Source organism: Lissotriton helveticus, chromosome 3_1 (assembly GCF_964261635.1).
Source record: "Lissotriton helveticus chromosome 3_1, aLisHel1.1, whole genome shotgun sequence".
Lineage (NCBI taxonomy): Eukaryota > Metazoa > Chordata > Amphibia > Caudata > Salamandridae > Lissotriton > Lissotriton helveticus.
In genome coordinates this window covers 912111838-912134880 of record NC_136061.1, presented here as the reverse complement: position 1 = coordinate 912134880, position 23043 = coordinate 912111838, and the positions used below count along the sequence as shown (strand labels likewise).

General features: G+C 44.6%; 1 protein-coding gene and 1 long non-coding RNA gene across 4 annotated transcripts in view; both read left to right on the top strand.

Moving 5' to 3' along the window:
• Positions 1–737, top strand: part of LOC144823072 (uncharacterized) — an 89935-nt gene extending 89198 nt beyond the window's left edge. The window contains exon 4 of the long non-coding RNA XR_013608727.1: positions 711–737. This is a non-coding gene — a long non-coding RNA (uncharacterized LOC144823072). The remainder of the gene's footprint in view (positions 1–710) is intronic.
• Positions 738–783: 46 nt separating this feature from the next.
• The window catches only part of RRAGC (Ras related GTP binding C), a 112237-nt gene continuing 89977 nt past the window's right edge, over positions 784–23043 (top strand). The window contains exons 1-4 of one of the 3 annotated variants that reach the window (XM_078681241.1): positions 784–1068; positions 1186–1392; positions 6008–6211; positions 16084–16283. In XM_078681241.1, coding sequence (XP_078537367.1) covers positions 1207–1392; positions 6008–6211; positions 16084–16283 — 590 coding nt within the window. In that variant the 5' untranslated portion in view covers positions 784–1068; positions 1186–1206. Of the gene's footprint in view, positions 1393–6007; positions 6212–16083; positions 16284–23043 lie in introns of all 3 variants that reach the window. The other 2 variants (XM_078681242.1, XM_078681240.1) reach the window with 2 other exon arrangements.

The following is a 23043-nucleotide window of genomic DNA, read 5'->3' as shown; positions in this document are numbered from 1 at the left end:
AACAACAAAGTCCTTAGGGAGTAAATACCACTCCCGGCCCGTTAGAAGCGCTTTCATTTGACCTTAGACAAAAGCACTACATCAATTGAAACATAGCGTGGGCACACAAAAGCAGGCTGAACAATTGGCAACGATGTAGCAGACACCTAAAGCTGTTTGCTGTTGTTGATTGGTTCCATGCTCTTGTAGTTCGTTTCTACTTGTTTGGGACATGTAGTTCTTTGTTTGCTTCATTCCGGAAACGTGAACGGTCGCCGCTAATACATACATGCCAACATTTTAGGACAGGGACGTGGGAGATTTACAATATAAAATCGGGAGAATGAAAATTCCCCATTGACTTCTATTATAGATAATGCAATTTCAGGCGGGAGACATCTCAAATAAAGCCATTTTTGCCTTGAAAAATCGGTAGACTCCCGCCTGAATCGGGTCTATTGGCATGTATGCTAATATGAAGAAAGTTATTCCATAACCTCGCCTCTGATTCTCTCATAAAAATGTTATTGATGTATAACTTTGGATGATCACGCTGATTGCACAGAGACAGGTAAAATGGCTGGTCCAGTTACGATTAAGCAAACCCTAACTACCTTTTCTACAAGTCATTACATTAACGCAAAAGTGAACTGGCTTCCATTGAAAGATGGCCCCGTAGTTCATTCCCACTAGTCAAAGTCCCTTTTCTGTTTCTTTTGTCTTTTCTCCAGCAGGCTGCGCCAGCTGTGAGGTCAAAGTGCATAATCGTTCTTCATCAACCGCAAGACTCGGGAGCAGCTTTTTGCCAGTCAGGTGATGGCTAGGCACATGATCCACGACACACCGAACCTGTTTGCTGAGCTTGACGTCTAATCCGCCGATCGACGTAAGACGTTAACCAATCAGAGGTTTGGATTGCTTTTCTACAGCCAATCATCGGTAAGAGCAAGAGAGCAAGGCGTGGCCATTGCGAGGAGTTCGGTGGAAAGGAAGAGGACCTACAGGGGACCTGATTTTGAATAAGGGGGACTCCCTTGACAGTGGAAGTCTACGAGTGTCACTGGTGCGGTCCAGACTCGAGCGCGTGAGGTCGGTATCCAGTGTGACAGGTCACGGCTCTCCAGGGCCTCCCATTTGCCCGATGCGCGGCAGGCGGAGGTGGAAGTCTTGTTAATCCAAACTGCGATTCCCTCTTGCTTCTGGCAGGACCAGGCTCACTTGGCGGACATGTCTATCCAGTACGGGGACGAGGAGCAACTACAGGGTAGCTACGGGCCAGTGGACTCCTTCCCTAAGGACTTTGGCTATGGGGTGGAGGAGGCGGACTTGGAGGAGAGCGAGGCTCCTGCAGACAGCAAGCCGCGCATCTTGCTCATGGGGCTGCGGCGCAGTGGGAAGTCCTCCATCCAGAAGGTAAGCCGAACTAACAAGCTGCAACGTGGCTGCATGCCAAATTCTTATAACTTTATCAGTCGGTCCTGATTGTACAGACAACAACAACACATTATGCTGGGCATCTTAAGGTTAGTGTTCTAATGGTAAAAGAGAAATTACAAGTACTAACATAACTAGTACTCCAACAACGAAAGGTCATGGGAGGAAGGCTTGCAATAGGTCTGACCACTGGCAGTCGCTCATGTTAGCATTATGTTGTACTTAGATTTACTGCTGTTCAGCCAGTATGTGCATGAGTGTGTGTGTGGAATGTTGGAGTGCCTGATGACTGAGTAGAATGTTGGTGTGCCTGGTGGACTAGAGGAATGACAGAGAGAGTGGGCTGAGCAGCAAAGATGCAGCTTCTGGTGGGGCCTTGAACTAGCCTTTAATCAGCTTGTAGCAACTTATCTACTTATAACTACCTTCCTTTAACTTACCAATAAACCTCTACTTTGGTTTACCTCGTGATTACAAATCATCCTTTCAACATTGGCGACGAGGATGGGAGAATTCCTTTCAACACATTCCAACTCATTGTTTTTTTTCTCATCCGGCCAACTCCGGTTCAGAGGACCTGGGGTGTCCATTTTGACTGGTTTGTACCTATTGGTGCAGGGCCAGGGCTGATTTTCATATTATTGGGTCTAATCTGAGGTAGCTTGGTGGCCAAAGAATGATGGGTTAGTGCTACACCAAGCAATTGCCAGTGGTTGACGTACTGAAAGCAATCCTCCCATCTTGTTTTGGTGTTTGACTAATGTTTCTGGTCATTGATTTATCCTTTCACAGGCTGTAACCCACCAGAGTTACTGCTAGACCATGCTTGTCTATGTTACCATTGTCCATAACCTGTCCTGGAAATTGCTACTACCATTCATTTCCTATCTGAGACAGAAGAGTAACCTATTTCTGAGATTAGAGGAAAATTGTGAAAGAGTAACAGACAGCTGCAGTATCCTGTGTTTCCCCATTCCCTGCGTGTCTGAGCTGGTATTTGGAATGCTGAGAGTGAGTTATGTTGGGGTGTGGTGTGGAGTGGACGCTAGGACGTAGACACAGTGGGAGTTTGGATGGAGCTCAGACAGCACCTACCTGTAGTTGCTGTAACCTAAGGTCCTACATGTGAATATTACGGGTGGCATGCAATGATTCTCTCCTAGATGCCTGGGTATGTGTATGCCCTACTTATGCCCAAAGTGATAAGTCTACTAAACCTGTGGAAGTTGAAACATGGACTGTGGAGGGTGCTAGCTATTAACTTTATATTTCCCTTTGTGGTGTTATCTAGGCAGGAATTATTCAGCATTGTCCTTGTGGATTACTTTAGTAAGTTGCTAGAGATAAGGATAGTAGGCAAGGTCACGATAGAGAATATAGTAGCATATTTAGATTAGATTATATTTTTATGCAGGGTTAGGGATTCTAAAAGAGTTGGCATTGGACAATGGTCTACAACTTGAAAGTGGTACCTTACAGCTCTTTCTTTTTTTTGTTTGTTAGATTTTTTTTTATTTTTTTTATTTTTTTTTAATTTAATCAAATTTCAATGTATCATCCAAAATCGAGTTTGAGAAGCTTACCAGATTGGAAAATAATCCTTTCAACTGGTGATTAAGAGTGGGCTACAGTGGAGCAAGGAAGGTTCTTCATGCCATCTTGTTATTATACAGGATTACTTCAAATCAAGTCAAAGGGTTTTACCTTTTTGAGCTGCTACGCTTGAGGAACCTGGTTCTAGAATGTAAAGAGGGGGTGACTCTACAGTGGATTGTGAAATAATTAAACAAGCAATTAGCAAATACAAAATGAAAATGGCAAAATATATGAATATATGGCGAGGCAAGGGTTATATGAAGGTGAAGAGGGACCCTATCGTGAATTCTGTTGTTTGAGAATTGCAATTAACGGTTGTGTTGTACTGAATGCTTTGTACTGCAAAACAGGTAGGATGTTTAAATTATCCATCTGTAGTTTGTTTTCGGAATACTGACTGAGTGAGCATTTACTTTTACTCAAAATAGTCTACATAGCAGTTTGAGGAACTAGGTGAGTACCCATATGTATGCTATATAGATTCCTGTTGGTTTTAAATCTCCAAATGTTGTGGATGTGGGGAAGAGTAGGACCCCATTTTGAGAAATTGAGTGTAGTGCCAGAGCAGTACCATGTTGGTAGAAGTTGGATGGGAGAGTACCACATGGTATGCAAAGTTTGGGAAGAATAGTATCCTGTCATAAGTATGGGTGAGTACCTCATGGTGTACTAAGTTGAAGAAGATAAGTACCATGTTAAGAGACGATGAAGAGGAAAGTACCCAGTGGAATGAAAATGTGGGGAAGTGTAGTACCATGTGGTTTTCAGGGTGATAGCCACAACTTTCACTTGAGTGTTGTCGGTGATACCCACAGATTTCACCCTTGTCTTCATTCTGTATGAATGGAAGATTTGAAAGATCTATTGTATAGGATGCAGAGTACGTTTGTGATTGTTTTGTGGTCCATTTTAATTACATTAATGGATTCGGTCAGTGTTGTTTGAATGACAGTATTTAATGTAGTTTTAGAGTGTTGTAGGGGAGGTCTTCTTTACCTGCAGGTATGGCCTGGTATTAACGGTGGTATTGCTGTAGTGTTTAATTGTTGTGATATCAATACACGCCTACTAGAGGCTGTCATCATTGTGTACGGGCGTCTTTCCAAATTTTTCTGGTGCAGTTTCCAGAGGGCCTGGGTACATAATATGTGCTGTTTTCGTCCTGGCACTTGGTCATTTTGGCTTGGGTGCTAGTGTGACTAGATGTTGGGCTTGTTGGAGTGCTGAGCTATACTTTTGTGTGTGGTGGAGTAGATTTGTCCTGCTTGGGTTGTTTGTTGCTTGTGAAAGAGGGAGAATGTGTAAGAGTTATGACTATTTCCTACGTAGTTTAATAATATGAGGTGGATTCCTGGGGACCTTGTGTATGAGTGTAGTTGTAATGGCAGGTGATGTATGTTCAAACTTTCAGTTTTTGTTGTGTGTGCCAGGAATGTGTAGGCTTAGGGATGACTGGAAACCCTCTCGCGAAGAAAGCTGGTGGGTTCGATGCCCTGGCTGTTGCACGGCCGAGTGTCTGTGATTGCATGTCCTGTGTGCTGTTCTGTAGTATGGTGTCATTGTGAGTGTGCAGACATTTGATGGTAGGGCCTTATGTCTGAGAAGGTTGCAAGATGTACACATTTTTGACCATTGTGTAATGGCAGTCAATAACTTGGTTGTCTCGTTTTTTTTGTGTGACATCGGCTATTAGGATCCTTATATCTGGACCCCTCACAGAGTTTCTGTGTCTGCTGTTTGTTGTCTTTGTGTGTCTACTTGGATATCGGAGAGTTTAATATGGTTTTGTTGGGTGAATGTGAAAGCTAGAGTTGATGGAGATAAAAAAATCGTGAATGATTGCTTATGTACTTTATGTGAAAGGGATTCTTTGTTTAGTGCGAAAGAAAAGGGTGTGTAGTTTCCTGTGTTTTATTTCACTTTCCCCTCCGTCTGAGCTGGTGTTTGCAATGCTGAATTATGTAATATCCTTTTAGGTGTATGGTGTTCAGTGGAAACAAGGAGGTAGACAAGGAGAAAGGATGGAGCCTTGACTAGACCTTTCTGTAACCTAAGAGCCTCACATGAAATAAATAACTTCCTACCTGAATGCTTCCAGACTCTTGTGTGAATGCCTGGCCCTCTAACTAAAATAACTGTAGTTTCAATTGAGTGGATAGGGGCTCAGTAGGTATCTACACACACCCAGTTTGGTAACAACAGAAGTTTGCCATGTGAGCTGGTTATGGCGTTGTACGTTGTGACGGTGGTGGCCTTTTTTTGGTTGTCTTAATGGGTTAGAGTTTTTTTATAATAAGATGGGGTATAGGTGGGAGTCACCAGCCACTCAGAGAAGCACTTGGTTTGATATATTGATGGTGCGAGGCAAATGCAGGCTGAATTAGGATTTGTGGGCCCAAGTGATTAGCCATTGGTGACATTGACATACTATTGTTTGATCAAGAACTACTAATAATTATTTTATAGTTTAATAAAGCAGGTAAATGCATGTGATTGTGTTGCAAAGAAAGAGATGGGCGTGCTAAGGTAGTGAGAGAAAAGACTAGATGGCTTAGACAGCAATAAGTGGGTAGCTGCGATAGGCTAGGACTGAGATTGCAACTAATTTTAATAGGGCAACTGCTGGGTTAGCAGTAACAATACTTTGGTACAAGGTTACCTGTGATGGTGATATAAATCTGTGCGTCGGCAAGGAGATAAGAGGGTAATCAAAGGCTGAACAAAAAAAGGTGGTCTGGAGAAGAAACGTGTACCAGATTCCTATACCTTCTCAAGGGCATTAACATTAACTATGGAGTTCGTGTCTACAACCTTTCTGGACATGGCATTAAATCTTTTCTTTACTGCTGTGAATCTGGTTTCCATTCTGTCTGTTTTCTTATGCAGTTTATCCAGGGAGACCATCATGTCTATTTTGCCCGTGGTCAGACCCCAGTTGACTAGATATGTGCTATTCATTGAAGCCCAATAACCAGTGACTTTTATTTCAAATCCATAGGTGGTGTTCCATAAGATGTCACCCAACGAGACTCTCTTCTTGGAGAGCACCAACAAAATTTATAAGGACGATATATCGAACAGCTCCTTTGTGAATTTTCAGATCTGGGACTTTCCAGGCCAGATGGATTTTTTTGACCCCACTTTCGACTATGAAATGATTTTCAGAGGAACAGGAGCTTTAATTTATGTCATTGATGCTCAGGTACATTTTCATCGGTGTTCTTGCTTATGGAATCTATTGCTCATTCGTGCATGACATCATTTTAGCATTAAATTGCAATTGTTCATAATATTCAATTCTTCTATGAAGGTGAACTGCTCAGAAGATTGCAAATCAAGTAACACAGTTGTGTTTAAAAAAAAAAAACAGTTCAGTTCTAGATGACTGTGAAAAAAGTGGCAATGTGTAAACTGATTGACTCTAAACGTAAGGGTGACCAATCTGAAGGTGTTGCAGCGACACTAGACGTGTCATAGAAAATCTACTATCTTTACCACTGGATGTACTTACACCCAGTCTATTTATATTTGCTGAACTTGACTGCACACGTTCTCCATTCCATTCGTATACTTTATTTTCGGTCCGTGTACCATAAAAGTGTATGTTCTAGAAATGTCTTAACTATGTTGCACATTCAAGACAGATAACTGTCCAGTATAACCCTCGTGCGATCTGTGTCACGACTTTAGTTGCCATGAATCAGTTAGCCAGATGTGTGGCATTCCTAAAGTCTGATGCCCGGGACATTGTTTGGGGTCAAAGACGGCAAGTTTTTATTTTGATTTTGTCCTTTGTGTGCCGATATTCTCCTTGTGAAAGAGCTGAATACTGTCACTCAGCGTAAAGCCAGCTGGTAGAGAGAATTTCTTTTTATAACCAATTTTATTTATTTTAATCCAAAGTACACTAATGACACATTGACCAGCTCTACATTTCAGCATTACCTGCATTGGGTAAAGGTATATACTGAAGAAGTTGCAACATTAAACCCATGCTACTCCCACCAATTACCCCAAATCTTCTGATGCTTCTGGGAGCATCCCGGGACCTCGTAAATTGGCAGTTTCTAGTCGGTGCACTAGTCGACACCCCTCCTCTAGTTCACCAAAGACGGGGGTTCCTAAGAGTAATTTCTCATTTAGCCATCATTGTGGCCACCCCATCCTAGAGCCTCTCCATCCTCGGGCCACCCACCTCTTCCAGCAAACCCGGCAATGCCTCCTGGGGGGTGAGGTCAAGTTGACTCCCAAAAGTCTTGGAAAGCTGCCCCTGTGTATACCCTCTCAAAAGGGGGTCCGTCTGGGGCAAGCTCAGGTCGAACGGAAGAAGTCTGCTTCTGCAAGTTAACAGCATGCACAGTGTCCTTGGACAGTATTGCCAGCTCGGTATAAACGTTGGGGAGTCAGGTAGGCAATGTGAACGTAGTTCTGTTTGATCATGCGGAGGTGGGAGAAGATCGCCAGTTTCCTTGCAGCCATCCTGTCCTCACGCCAATCCTCTTCATCAAGGTCTCCCATCACATCTGTAACCCAGGTAAGCAATCTGGGGTGTTAAGAATGAGGGAGTGGTAAACAGTGTAGATGTCTCGCTTTCCCAAATAAGAGCTTGGCCTCCAGGGGATTTAACTCGGGGAGATGTGTATCTGGTGTGAGTTGGACAGAAAGGGCATGGCGGAGCTGTAGATACTGATGACATTGTTTACGGGAAAGCTGGTAGTGTTCCTGCATATCTTGGAAGGACATTAAGGCCCAGAAGGTGGGTTTGTGAAGCATAACCAGGTCTGGTTGGATGCGTTTAACGTACTGCGGGAAAGCTGATCACCTAATGCAATCAGGGAGGCAGTTTTCACCATTTACGACTTGAGGGAGCATCACAAGAGAAAACATTCTGAGAAGGAAGTGTCAGGAGGACCAGTGGGGATGGGCCTCCTGAAAATCCCACGGAGGGTGGGCTATCACAATGTGAGTATTGATGTGTTTGAAGCTTAGAACTTGTGTGCGAACAAACTAAAACGCATAAAACGAACAACCCACCCCTTCAATTAGCTCCCTCCCCACACGTCCAACCTCGAAGCATCTGTCGTCCCAAACTGACAAAACTTAGATGGGACTGAGAGCCAACCAGGGGCCCTGAATTCACCCCCCAAGTATGTTAAGGATCTTAGTGCCCAACGGCATTACATCCTGACCCATCATATTCTAGCAGCAAACCATACAGAAAACGCATAAAATACATGCGGTTAACCACAATCAGGAGTGCAGGGTCGACACCACTTCCACCCACCTCATCAGCAAGCCAAGGTCCCCGCTGGTCAGCAGTCCTTGTGTCGAGGGGGAGAGTCTACAGACTTTGTGGTGGGCAAAAAAGGTCCAGAGTGTCTAAAAGTGGAACATATGGTTCAGGGACGCAGATTGCAGCAGCGTGGTGGTCCGAGATCAGAGAGAGCCGACCCCCCAATGCTTGCTAGGGGGAGTCCTTCTGGGGACGTTGTGTTTCATCTCTACGGCGCTTGGGAGGAGGAGGTGGGCCTGTGTCACCCGTGTCCCGCCAGAGTGTCTCAGATTCTCATTTTGTTGGTACAGGTGGTGTTTTGTTGCCCACTCCCATGCCTGCTCCGGAGTGTCAAAGATGTGGGTGGAGGAGTTGACCATAACTTTCGATCTGGCTGCGAAGAGGAGCATGTATTGAGGGTGGAGGGCGCAGAGCTTTTGCTTGACCTCCTCCAAGGAGCGTCTGTGTTGCTGGACCGTACGTTAGTAATCGGGAAAATCTGAATCTTCGTAGATTATTTAGCACCCAGGCTTCAGGGTCTTCGTGATTAAGGATGCAAGCGATTAGTGGGTGTGGAGGGGCCTCAGGTGGTGGTCACTTCACCAAGGATGTATGTGCCCTTTCACCAAAAACCATTTAGACCGTTTGTTGGCACAGACCCAGGATCTCAACTACTTTTCCAGAAGGTTTGCTCCCTGTTTTTCCACACTGATAAATCTGAGCTTGTTTTTCCACGCTCCATTCAACGCACTCTTCCAGGGATGTTGTAGTGGTATGCAGTTTGGACATCTGCATTTTGACACCGGCAACTTTGTTCTCTAGAGAGGACACCTGGGTTGTGGCCTTTGCCACGCAACAAGCGACACTGTGCAGGCCCTGGCACAAAAGAGAGACTTCTACCTGGACCTCCCCACTTTGGTTACCACCACCTACCTAGTGTCTTGAATGGCCTGGAGAAAGATGTCCAGGTCAGCGTGTGGATGGAGGGATTATGTTCGGGTAGGCCTCCCCCTGACTCAGCGAGTGTTAGAGGCAGGGTGGTGAACTAGTCCATTTTCGTTTGGGCCGCAGCTGGTGAGGGAGGTTTGTTGCGGCCCATCTCCCGGTGGAAAATCTGTGTCGCCACCACGGTGGTGTCCAGAGGCATTCTCAGTGGCCTGCTTTTCCCACACTGGCAGCACGAGCAGCCGGAAGGATCAGTAGGTGCACCGTCCAGGATCAACTTGGGCGACGGGGGGGTTGGCATGAAAGTTGTGGGCAGTGAGTTAGTCTTTTTTGCCACCCCGCCACATCACTGCAGCTGGGTGGCTCCCAGTGCAGCGACCAGGGGGGTGGTGGGAGCCCAGGCCAGGAAGAGTCAAGTTATGAGTGTCTCACTGTAAGCTCCTAGACCAGGAAGCTGGTACCAAGCAGAGAAGGGGCTACCACATACCAGATTGAAAACTCCCTCATCGGTGGAAGAGGGGGTTGATGCTGCACTTCCAAAGGCCAGTTGCAGCTCCTGTCACCAGTACGGTAGCAGGGATTCAAGGGAAATGGGCTTCCTTCGTTAGCGGTAGGGCGCAAAGATCACAGTTTGTTCCCTCCCCCACCCAACGGGGAAGAGAAGGCAGGAGTCGGGCTTGGAAAAAGAGATGGGTTGGCCTCACCACCAGTCCCCTAAGGCAGTAATGAAAAAAAAGGGGGGGTCCTCTCACCGTCCTGCAGTCCATCTCTCCGGGGGTGCCCTGCTCACCATCCAGCAGTCCAGTCCTCTTCTGGGGGAGGGAGGTGGTGGGGTTCTGTGTAGGCTTCGTAGGTGCCTTAGTCCACGATTCCAGGACCTCTCTCAATATTTGCCCCCAGGGCTCAGAGAGGAAGGGGGCAAGAGAACAGCGGAAGAGAGGCTCACCCGGCACTAGGAGCAGGGATCCAGTTTTGTTCAGCTGAGAGACCCGTCCGCCTCCCGGTTTGGTGCAGAGCGGTTTGGGGCTTCCTAGGCACCTAGCACCAGTGCTTCAATGGAGGGCAGGCCCAAGCCGCAGGACTTCGCTCTTGCTCTGCGGTCCAGGAGCCTTACTGCATCGCGATACTTTGCCCCGCCTGCTCCCAGCGGCTCCCACCGGAGCCCCTACCCTGTCTTTCAAGGTTGCGGGGAAGTCAGGGCGCTTACCTAGCTCGGCTTGGTCTCGCCATTCCAGGATCCGGGTCCTGGCTGCCACCTTGTCGGGGTCGCACAGCTTGGATCTGTTGATGGTCCTAAAGCATGCCCTCTGTGCCCTCACCCCTGTCAAGCAGGGGCACAATGAGGGACAGGAGGATCTGCGGTCAGGCAGCATTGCTCTGGATGGTTCCTGGGGTGTGCGGTAGCTGCTTCAGAACACTGTTACCATCTTCAAGATAGATATAATTTTAATTTAAAAAAAGGTCTTGGTTAACATCAAACCTAATCAGGGGCCTAAATTATTTGTGGACTTAGTTTTAGTACAAATAATACGCATTTGTAAGTTTGCTTATGCAAAAGTCTGCGGAGCTATTACAAGTTCACTTTCCCTCCAACCCTTTTTTCCTACATCGTAAGCAAAACTGTTTATTTAAGTCTGCTCAATTGTCTGTTTATATTGCCCAACTGTCTGTTTCTGCTCAATTGTTCTATTCTGCCCAGTAGTTTGTTTAAATTTGTTCATAGGTCTGTTTATTTTTACCCAGTTATTGTTCCATTCCGCCAAACTGTTTGCTCATTCTCCCCTATTGTTGTATCGTGTTTTCACCGCAGTACTGTTGTGACTGTGTGCCATTGCCCAAGCTGGTTCTCACCAGCCCCACCTGCACCGTGTTTGTGCCCACAACCCTGCCCTCCCCTCTCCCAGACAGTCCCTAACACCTCCCAGAGCTACTTAATAGAGACCACAGCGTGGCTCCACTGAGCAACCTGTTGGCCCTGGTCGCTGCTCCTGCTGCATGCCGGGTAAGTCAGAGGCGTCGTCCCGGCCCTTCAAGCCCCCGGTCTCTCGCTGTCACCACCTGCACTTTTCCTACATCATAAGCCTACTTCTCTATTTAAGTTTGCCCAGTGTTTGTGTTTTCTAATTGTCCATTATTTCTGCCCAATTGTTTTTTGTATTCTGCCAAAAAGTTTATATTGCCAATTTGTCGGTTTATTAGTGCCTATTTTTGTTCTAGTGTGCCCAATTGTTTGCTCATTCTCCCCTATTTTTGTATCGTGTTTTCATCACCAAACAGTTTTTACCGCTTGCCTCTGCCCCAGCCGGTTTCCTCCAGTCACACCTGCGGTGTGTTTGTGCCCGCATCTCTCCCTGACAGCCACTCCCTCCCCCCTCCCAACTTAATGGAGGCCGCAGCCCGTCTGTGTCAAAGCCAAGCCCGTCTGTGCCTGGAACGCGCCCAGTGCCAGGAGCCCTGGCCCCCAGCAATCCCACAGGTACTCTCCCTCAGAGCTCTGTGCCCTGGTCTTAGCATGCAGCAACAACTGCTGCCTGGCATCACCACGCACCGCTGCAGGAGCGTTCACCTTCATACACTGCTGCTTCAATTAGAACAGCACCACTCCAACTACAAACACCGAGACCTTCTCGATTCAGCTCGACTGCCTCCTGATCAGCGCCAGATCACTCTGCAATCACACCACCATGATCTGGGACACCATCTCCACCCTTACCCCCAACGTAACCTTCATCACTGAGATGTGGCTCACCCCCACATCCGCACCTGACATCGCCACTGGAACTCCCACTGGGTACAAGATGAAAAAACAGAGGCCATGCCAACAGACATGAAGGAGGCATCGCCATTGTGCCCAAGGAATAAATCCTCTGCACAATCACAAACGACAACGCGCCCACCATGTGGCACATGAATTTGCAGCTCCACATTGACGCCAATCCACCATCAGAGGTACCCTCTCATACAGACCACCAGGACCACGAACCGGCCTCAGCGACACTATAGCTGAACTCCTCGCCCCTCTCGCAGTCGAATCCGAACACTACATCTTCCTTGGGGGCGTCCATTTCCACCTGGACTACCTCACCAACGCCAACACCACAGCCTCCTGGAAAGACTAGACCACACCAGCCAGAAGTAGATCAGCACTGGCCCACACAGAGCCGGACACACGCTAGACCCCTCTTCACATCCAGCAACAGAATCTAATACAGCCACATCTCAGAACTCGCCTGACAGACCACGCCATAGTATACTTAACCATCATCGGCACACCACATAGTACCCCATCCAAAATAACGCGCCCTACCACAGTTGGACCAAAGTAGCTCAGCAGTAATGGACAGACTCCCTCCTCACCTCTCAGCAAAACATCACTGCCAACCTGGACCAATGATAGAGAACTTCAACACCTGGATCACCAACACTGCCAATCAAGTCACCCCCACCAAATCACCCAAAATGAACAGACACACCAAATGAGCCAGCTGGTACACACCAGAACTCGGTTCATTGAAATACGAATGTAAACAACTTGAAAAAAGATGGCGAACCTGCAAGAATGACACCGACGGAGGCACCTACAAAGCATTCCTCAGCAACTACCACCGCCAGCTCAAAGTCACAAAAATGGAGGCCCTCGCATGCCGCATCGAAACCAGTGCCAACCAAAACAAGGAACTCCTCACCATCATTGGAGAATTTTCTTCCCCTCAGCCACAGAAAATTTGATCCCTCCTTCACAAGAATCCTGCGACTCCCTCGCCGACCACTCCCACAACAAGATAACCACCATCTATACAAACTTCAACTCTCCGACATCCTCAGCAACCCATCAAACACAACCAATAACTACTCGTTGACCGCATGGGAAAAACTCCGCACACCAACTACTACCACCCTGATGAAATCCATTCACTCAGGAGCACCAACAGACCCCTGCCCACATTGGCTGTTCGACCTCGGAAGCATTGAGATCAGCCACCAGATCACCACCATCCTTAACGTCTCCATCACTACAACCATCTTCCCTAATACATGGAAGCACGCGAAGGTCAGGCCCCTCCTCAAGAAAACCCCCAGAGATCTCCAGAATGACCATCCCACCCCCCCTCCTATGGTTCCCCACCAAAGTCCTGGAGAAAGCCATCAATCTCCATCTCACCAATCATCCGGAAGGAAACAAGCTACTGGACCCCTGTAAGTCAGACTTCTGAGCTAACAGCACCACCAAGATAACCCTGATTGCAGCAACAGATGACATCCAAGCCTTACTTGACAAGGGAGAAATGGCTGCCTTCATTGTCCTGGACCTCTCCACAGCCTTTGACACAGTCTCCCACCACACAGGCATCAAGCGACTTCGCCAGATGGGAATTTGCAGACGAGACACTCAGGTGGATGGCATCCTTCCTCTCAACGCCCTTTCACCTTGCACCCCAAGCTCACTATCTGTGGAGTACCCCAAGGCTCTTCCCTCCACCCAACCTCTTCAACTTCTACATGTCACCACTCGCAGACATCAGAGCACACCTCAACATCATCTCCTATGCCGATGACACCCAACTAGTCCCATCTCTTAGCGATCCCCACCCAGACAAAAACCAACTTCCACAACTGCATGAGGAACGTTGCAACATGGATGAGAGACAACATCCTCAGACTGAACACTGATGAGGTGGAAGTCTTCATCTTCGGCAGACACACCACATTCTGGAACGACTCCTGGTGGCCCATGGAGCTTGGTCCCACCCCACACCTAATGACCATGCTCTCAACCTTGGCATTGTACTAGGCAGCGAACTCTCCATGAAACGCGAGGTAAACACTGTTTCCACACGATCCGCATGCTCAAAAAAATCTTCAGATGGCTCACCATCAACACCAGGATAACTGTGGCGCAGGCCCTCCTCACCAGCGGACTCGACTACGGCAACACACTCTATGCCGGCACAACCTCCGAACTCATGCAAAGACTCCAGACAATCCAGAATGCAGCAACTAGGCTCATACTCAACATGCCCAAGAGACCACACATCGCCCAATACCTCAATGACCTCCACTGCTCCCCGTCCAGAAGAGATGCCAGTTCAAGCTCTTGACCCACGCATACAAAGCCCTCCACAACTTAGGTCCACACTACATGAAACATCGCCTGACCTTCCACCGGCCACCCAAAAACCTTTGCTTCGCTTTGCTCACTTCACCCTCACACAGACTCCAAGCATCTGCCGCAGTCTCATCGCAACATGCTCCTTCTTCACCTCGTTGCTAAAGCCTGGAACACCTTCCACCTTCACACTGCACCCTCCCTGAACCTCTTCAGAAAGAAACTCAAGACCTAGCTCTTCAAATTAAACCTGCTGCACAGTGCCTGAAGAACCCCCAGGTGACAAACTGCGCTCTACAAAGTTTTTTTGATTGATAAGGTTGCTGCCATAATTTGCCACCCTGTTTGGCACCATAGGGACACATGGATTTTTTCACAGAACAAATAGATTTACGAAGGGCCCTGTCTCATGAACAAGTGGATATTTTATTAAATGACACACGCCTGAGTAGGTGTGGCAATATTTTTGGATTTTGTGGTTGCTTAGATTTAGATTTGGAATGGTGCCCTGCCACATTTGTTGCAGCCATTGAACTTTGTGAAAGTGCAATTTTTATACTTTTACAAAAATAGAGATTTTGTTTGCTGCTCTCCAGTAGAAGGTGTATTTTCATATGCAATCTTTCATTTTTGTTTTATTATGATTGCTAGTAGGTTAATGGTACAAAATGTTCTTGGCACAAAGCAAATACCTTGATGCCTGGGCTCAGTTGTAGCTTTTTTGGAAGGTGCCTGAGTCCGGCATTGATAATGAAATTCTATGAGAAGATAAATGCTCATCTGGTGACGTTTCAGAATAATGATTTTTTTTTGCCATTAAAACATACCTGCAGATTGTAGTCCTAAAATACATCTATCTTATGTTTCCCACATGTAATATTTTACATTGTTCACCATTTACATAGTCTCTTGGAGCTCGTGCATCTCTCAATATGTAAACTTTTTTGTACTGGTTATTGGTCCTCCAAAAACCTACTTGTCATCACAAAAACATCGTGAAGATCATTGGACCCTAGTTAAGTCAGTGCAATACCATGATAAAAGAACTGCAAGCACACAGAAACCCAAATTACTTTGTTTGGAAAATATCATGTTGCTGACTGTGATATAAGTTGTTCTTCAGAAATGGCAGTACATAGTTTCATTGAGTGTTAAACTATCCCATTTCCTGAATTGGTGACTTGATTAGCAAGCTCCAAAAGGAAATTTAAAAAGTGAGTATTGCAAACAAGCTTGATTTGTATACCATAGAAATTGAAAGACTAAATATGGCAATTTTCCCTTAGGAGCTCTCTTGTATGGTGTGTTTCCACTTTCTATCAATGCTAGAAAGTAAACAAATGAGTTGGTGTCTTTTTGCCAATTGTTCTTAAGTTTTGTCTTTGCTGCAACTTAAGTTGAAATTGGAATGCAGCACTCTTACTGTTGTGACTTTTCTATATTGAAAGTGTTTTGGTCAGTAAAGCTTTGGAATGCTACTGAAGCGATCTTTACACGGTTTAGAGAGCAAGCTTTGTATTGGATTCCCAACTCTGATTCTTGAAGGGTTAAATTAATGACACTATGACCATGCAAATAATCTAAGTTAGAATAATGTAAAATGTCGAGGGGGGAGCTATGATTCTTTCATCCTGAAAACGTGGCATGAAGGATTGTGCAACTCAAAGACTACCGTTTGACTTTCCTGATATTGACATCATAAAGCCATCTTCCTTTTTGCGTTCATTTCATATGTAAACTTGTGTTGCAGGACGACTACATGGAGGCATTAACAAGACTACACATTACTGTTTCCAAAGCCTACAAAGTCAACCCTGACATGAACTTTGAGGTTTTTATTCACAAAGTTGATGGTTTATCAGATGATCATAAAATTGAAACTCAGAGGGATATACATCAGAGAGCGAATGATGACTTAGCAGATGCAGGACTGGAAAAGCTTCATTTGAGGTACTTGATCCATTTTTTAATGTTATTTGTAGTTGAAACCCAATTCTGTCTTCCGGTTCAGTGACGTAGTGCAGTTATATCCATGGTCTTCTCAAAGGCCAGACTAATGTTGCCTTTTCTAAACTCTGCCCTTTCCTTAGTTGTCTACAGTTTATTTTCAACCTTTTTATGTTGTGCTTTTTCTTCTTGGTTTATTTTAGCTTTCCATTCCCTTGACTGTATTTTCTATGTTGGTTGGGTTCTGATCATGAAACAACACTTTACATAGGTTCTTCACTTGCTCACATATACGGTGCACACAGACCACACTAACTCTAGTCCTTGAGTAATGTAGAACCAGAAAGAATGCCACATTTGTAGAATCTTGGAGCATCCTACAATCTGTAGGCATGTGTCAATTTATGCATGTAAAGGACTAAAATGTAGTCTGTATATCTCTTCCTATCCTCTTATGGTATTATGGCATGCTTTTTTTAGTCTCCTGAAACTCCAAAGGACAATCTATCTTTGTTTGATAAAGAAAAATCTCAATGCTTTTTCAATTCTTGTATATATTATTCTTCTTTTCAGCTCTGAAACCTACAGTCTTATGATTATTACTACTTGTCTAACATCTCTTAACAACCGTTATTTTAAACAACTTACCAATCTACCATTTGCCAAAATATTTTTTTAATGATTCAGCATCTTTCAGTGTATTTTTGTTCTTAAAGCTATATCTGTAGCAGTCTATTTTTAGGACGAGCCTAGCGCAGTGTGCAAGCGGTGCTCTAGGAAATGACCTCTTGGAATCACTCTGGACTTTTCACATGCTCGTGCGCGTTTTTTTTTTTTGGGAGCATTTTTTCTATTGGGCTTTGCGTGCGTCTTTGTAAAAAGACAGCTCGCAATTGGGCAAAGGCGGGTGCATGACCCACCTTTCCCAGGAAATGTATCCGCCCACGACCTACGGCTACGAGCAGCGGCGCGGAGTGTGCCATCTGTTATGTGTCAGATTTCACACGGGCGCACGCGCACCACTCTCGGGACGCTGCAGCTGCATTCCTCTGCGTTTTGCCTGCAGGAGCGAGCAGCTGCCGTGCCTCCTTTTTAGGTCTCGCCTACGCAGCACACACGCGCTGCTTAGGAGGGGACCTTTTGGGGTCGCTCAGGACTTTGCTTGAAACTCGTGCATGTTTTGCATTGGTTTCTATTGGCACTCGTGTACGTTTGCCTTGCGGGAGCGCGCAGCGGTGCCATCTGTTATGCTAAGTACACACTCAAGCTTCTGAGGCTTGTGTGGAAGATGAGTGGCCCAATGGTTATAGAAGTATTGCGGTATCTTTTGATAGCAGCTGAGTCACAAGATGGTCTGCTGAGGCAGCTGGGCTCCCGAGCCAGCAATGCAACCGCACCCAAACGGCTGTAGGCAAGAATGTTTTAACATTTGTTGGCAGCTCAGAGTTCGTCATTGATTCACACTGTTGTTGTGTGATGATGGACTGTAAAATTTGAACTGATTATACAATCTGCAGTTTTCTGTTGTGAAGTGTGCAGTTCATTGGGCAATATGCTACATGTGGGGATTGGCAACAGACTTTATAGCCAGAATGGGTCTGAAATTAGAAAGAAAAATGACTATGGATTCATGCAGAGTAGTAACAAACAGCCTGAACTGGAAAGTTTCACCAGCCTAAAGGACTCAACCTGTCCAAGAATGGATTCCACCTAGTTTCTTTGGACACTTAATGCCAACACTCAATCATCCATTATTTTTTTACCAATGTAACACTTTTTTCAAAATGTAACCTGCTGAAATTGTAAATGGTAGTCCTGTGAATGATTTTTCCATTGGTCCAAAATCGTCAGCCTACACCACTAAATAAAGGAACTTTGTCATGGGTACTTCTGGCGCCTGTCTAGAATATGTTCAAATTGCATGCACACACATGCATACTACAACATCATCAGTGTTGGTCGGGTACACGCATCAGGAGAAGTGCGTCATCTACAGAAAAAAGAACTGTGGTTGTGTACATGACGCCTGCAAAAGATGGTGGCAAACGGTTTTGGCTGCCTGCAGACTTCGATGTTGTGTTTGAAAGCAGTTGTTCTGAACTCAGTCTTGCAAAAAACTGAAGTCTTGTCGGCCATTTTGAGAGCCGCAAGAAAAAATAGAAGACACACCCTGAGGTAACGCCTCATTGTTCAGGTAGTGCAGTCGTGATAGGAAGCCCATGCGCGGCCCTATTTCTGGTATTTTAAAGTACAGGTCCAACTCAATCTTGGGCTAACTGCAAACTAGGAGCGAGGTAAACCAGCATTGGCATAGCCAATAGTGCTCTCCTTTGGGACCTTATAAGTGTTTAACTTTGCAACAGTTGATGTTGTTGCACCAATGATATTGTGCTGGATAACTAAACACTTACAAGGTCCCATAGGCGAGACCTATTCGCAGGGTTTTAGTTCCTGTGTATATTTCACATTTTCCTTCATCTTGCATTCTTAGAAACAGACAGGACTGCATCACTAGGCCAACAAGTAATCTTAAGGATTCTAGCACACATTTCTGACATTTGAGTGCAGGATCCCTGCAAAGATCTAATCCATAGTATTTTAGACTGAGCCTTTCATCCTTTTCAGGCCAATAATGTGCTAATCATTGACTCGAGCTATAATCCTATATATTATTTACAACACTAAGAAACAGAGCAACTGGTTGTGTTTGCTATGCATAAAATATAAATTATTGTTGGAATATGAACGATAAAAGCAGGAACATTATATTTTTTAAAGTACAATGCGATGGTCATGCCCTGATAGCGTTGGTGACATGGAATTTTTGGTTTAGTTTGTGTACAGTAGTCACAAGAAGTATTAAACGCGCATTTGCAATGTTATAGGTCTCGCGTTAAAGTTAGAGCTGTTGGCTTTGCAAATGACATCGATTTTTACTTTAGTATTTTATTTGCAGTTGACCAATTCTATTTGCATAGCACTGTTGCCATTGGTATAAAAAAGTAAAAGTAAAAAAATTGTCATTTTCAACCCAACTGCTCTAATTTAAACAAATGCGAGACCGATTGCATTGCAAATGCTTGTTTTTTTTTGTTAAGCCTTTCTGTGCTGTCCAACAGTGTGGCATTAACCAGACAAGTGGTTGTGGCCGCACGTTCCCTTTCTCTAGTGTGTTCCTTCTTTGCTTTATTGCCACACTTGGCGTTCTTCCGAGATGGCAACGTAGTTTCCTGCTAAACTGAGATTTGTTTGTGCCAAATTGATACTGTCTATTTGCAAAACAAAAGATTGTGCAAATCAAATTTTTTAAAAGTGTGGGCTTCTGGCCACTGCAAACAATAATGTTATTGTAAAAAATCATCCTTACCATTCTATTTGCTCAAATTTATTTATTTTCTTAAATAATTTTCTCTGCTGATGTCCCGAGATGTCTGAACAGGGTAAGGCAAAATGTAATCAAAATATGGAGATTTCTGCAGAAAGCTAAGTGACACCAACTATTGCCAACCTGCACTTGTCTTATCATTCTCTCAATTGAAAGATGTTTGGCTTGCTTCAGACAGGAAAGCTACCCATACTTCTTCATCGGTCATTATGAAATTGCTGTGGCACACTAGTGCTTTGTTTATCTGCCACTGTACACATTTGTTAGGGGGACTAGTGCTGACACCCTGGCAATATGCTTTGCACTGGCAGCGGTGTTTGTCGTCATGTTGAATAACTTTCAGACCCTGGCTCGGGTTGCTGCAGCAAAACATTTCTGCTCCTCCTCCTCCTGCCCACCCCCTGTTTCAGAAGAGAGGCATCTCCAGTTGAAGTAACCTCTGGAAATCTGTACTTGCATGTTTGCTGTGATAGGCTTATTAGTTGGCAAAGTTATTACTGTGCCATAACTGTAGTCTCGGTTCTTGTTATTCTTTATTTACACAGCCATGGGGGCCTTCTGTTATAATGGAAAGTATAACTTCCGTGATTAGCTCCTTAGTTGTATGCAACCATTACAGTTTTCTAGTTACTGCTTTTCAAATTTGTCCTACTTTTGATGTTCTGGCTTACAGATTCATCGAAGATTTGATGTTGGGAGTACTCTACTTTGTACTTTTTCAAATGTGTGTGCAAAGTAAAGATTTTCAAAACAAACAAATGAAGCAGTTGAAAACAGACTACAAAGTTGCAAACATGTTTAAAAACTGTGCATAGCTCTGCATCTGCATAATTGCAACATTTTTATGGATTATACTCCTTTAATGCCACTGATCTGATGGTTAGCCAGACTCAGTCATTTCCTTTCTTAAACCTTCCGCCAATCATGTGGTATAGCCAATTCCACGTATTGCCCTGCACTACCTTATGCAGACTGGAAAGACTCTTGGATGCATCAGGCTGGATGATACACCATGCGCAAAAGTCAAAACTTATTGCGTGTAATGTTGCTATTTGGGGACATTGTTAATAATTTGCAGCTTGAGTCTATATTGTTTGGCTTAAGTTTGTGTTTTATAAGTCTTTTAACAGCCAAGAAGAAGTCCCTGTGTTTCGGGATCAAATGTGTTGGCTGTGTCCTTGTCCCTGTTTTAAAGAGCAAGCAAAGAAATAAAGAACAAACCGTCCAAATGTGTTTTGTGATGTTTGGTTCCAATGATTGAAACTCCATGTAACTCCGCTTTTAGAATCTGTTTAGTATATTAGGCCCTATGCCAAGGCTCCTCTCATTGCCCTCTTGTATTGGAGTGCTTCTCCTTCTTGTGAAATGTGTAATTATTGGAGTGTTTCTGGACGGTTGACCCTGGGAGTGGGACCCTGCCTTTTTGGGAAGTGTACAGAGTGTGGTGATATAGTACCACAGCCGTTCTGGTGGTATTGTTTGCACAAGTCTTCTCACTGGTCTCAAATTAGCACCTCAGAGTGCCAAAAATCTAATTGTTAAAGAGTTTGTGCTAAGGGATCCTTGATTGTAAAAACAAAAGAAGGAACATTTTAAACTATATGGGAGATAAGGAAATGGGGAATTCACACAACTACTGACCCTTGACAGAAATATCAAAGTACATATCTTTCTTTTACAAAAAAGTTTAAAGTGTGAAACGCCTGTCTAGTATGTGTGATAAACCTGTATTCTTCTCTTGTCCTGCACACCTCAGACTTCCAGTCACCAATCACTCCTCCAGACAATTGTATACATTTCGTGATCATTCTTTTAAATCTTTCTCATCATTCCATTGGTTTGGGGATGAAAGAGAGGTCCTTTCTGGTGCACAATCCCTCTTCCAACCATGCCAGCCTTCAAACTTTGGAGTGTAACTGCACACAATTGTCAGTCAAAATGATTTTGCGGTTACTTTTATTGCTAAAAACCTCTTCAAGGACCCCAATCAGTTCTCATAGTTATATCCTTTAACCTCTGGATACAAATTCCACAATATTGAAGGCTATCTCCTCCAAAGGTCCGTTGGGAACATGCTTGCAAATCATAGGAGTAGTTCTTACTCTCCTTGCCTTATTGCTAATGTTGCAGACTACACACTCTCTCACCAACTACTAAACTTGTAGCTCCAAGCCAGCCCACCAGTATTGAGTCCTTAGTCTGTTCTTGGTTTTACACACTCCTTAATGCTCGTCATGAGCTAAACCAATCATTTTTTTCTCTTACTCTCAAAGACGTTTCTAACCTAGACCCTCTATAAAGTAGGCTACCCTTCATTCTTATCTGACTTTAAAGACTAAACTGTTGCTTCAACAGTGCCAGATACCTATCTCACAAAGCACCTGACACACGTCAGCAAGATTCACATTTCTTTCCATTTCATCAACCATTTCTCTTCAGTGATGCATCCTCCATTAACCCTTAAGTAACTTTTGACCACCACTCCTCACTCACAGCACAATGTCCTTTCCATTCCTCACCAGAACACAAAAGTGCCCTCATTGCACAGAATGTATTATGACAGCCCAGAAAACCTTCAAGGCCTCTTGATAGTGGAATAACGGTATTCTCCAAACTCTTGAGGCAAAAGCCAGGGTAGTTTCTATGCCTTTCTGGAGCAGTTAGCGAGCTACTCAAAGACCTTAGCATCTGTGATTAGCTGACATGGGACATTTGGGATATAGGTTTATAGTTCTTAAGCTCCCGCAATACACTTTTTGGTGTTACCAAACTCTTTTTCACATATCACTCCGTAGAAAGTCAACTCCTTTTCCAAGCGAATACCTAATAACGGTTGTACTTGCAAAATCTGATACAAAACAGGCATAAGGGTCTGACCTTTCTAACAAGCATCGGCATAGCCAATAGATCTCGCCTTTGGAACCTTATAAGTATTTAGCCATGCAGCACATTATCCTGGGTGCTACAACATCTACTAATACTTAATGTGCCCCTGGTGAATGGGGGAGCAGAGCTACCTATCAAGCCTGGCGGGACTTTTACAGGCCACAAGAGAGTGAAGAAGCTGCAATGGTCAGGTACTACATTATAGAAAGGCGGATGGAACATGCAGTGCATTTACCACAAACCTGAAGTAATGGATAAGCAAAACTAACTCTGTAATGCAAAAGAGTCATACTGACAATGGACAGTATAATCTAGCCTGCTAACATAAAAAGTACTTACTAAAGTTAGAAAAAAACTGTATGAATGTCGTCTTGTGATTGGTATATAAATGTGGTGCTCCTCAGGAAACCAACACTCAAGAGTTTAAAAACAAAGTAAAGTGCATGTCAATAACCTAAAAATTCAAAATACAGTACAAGTTGTACTAAAAAG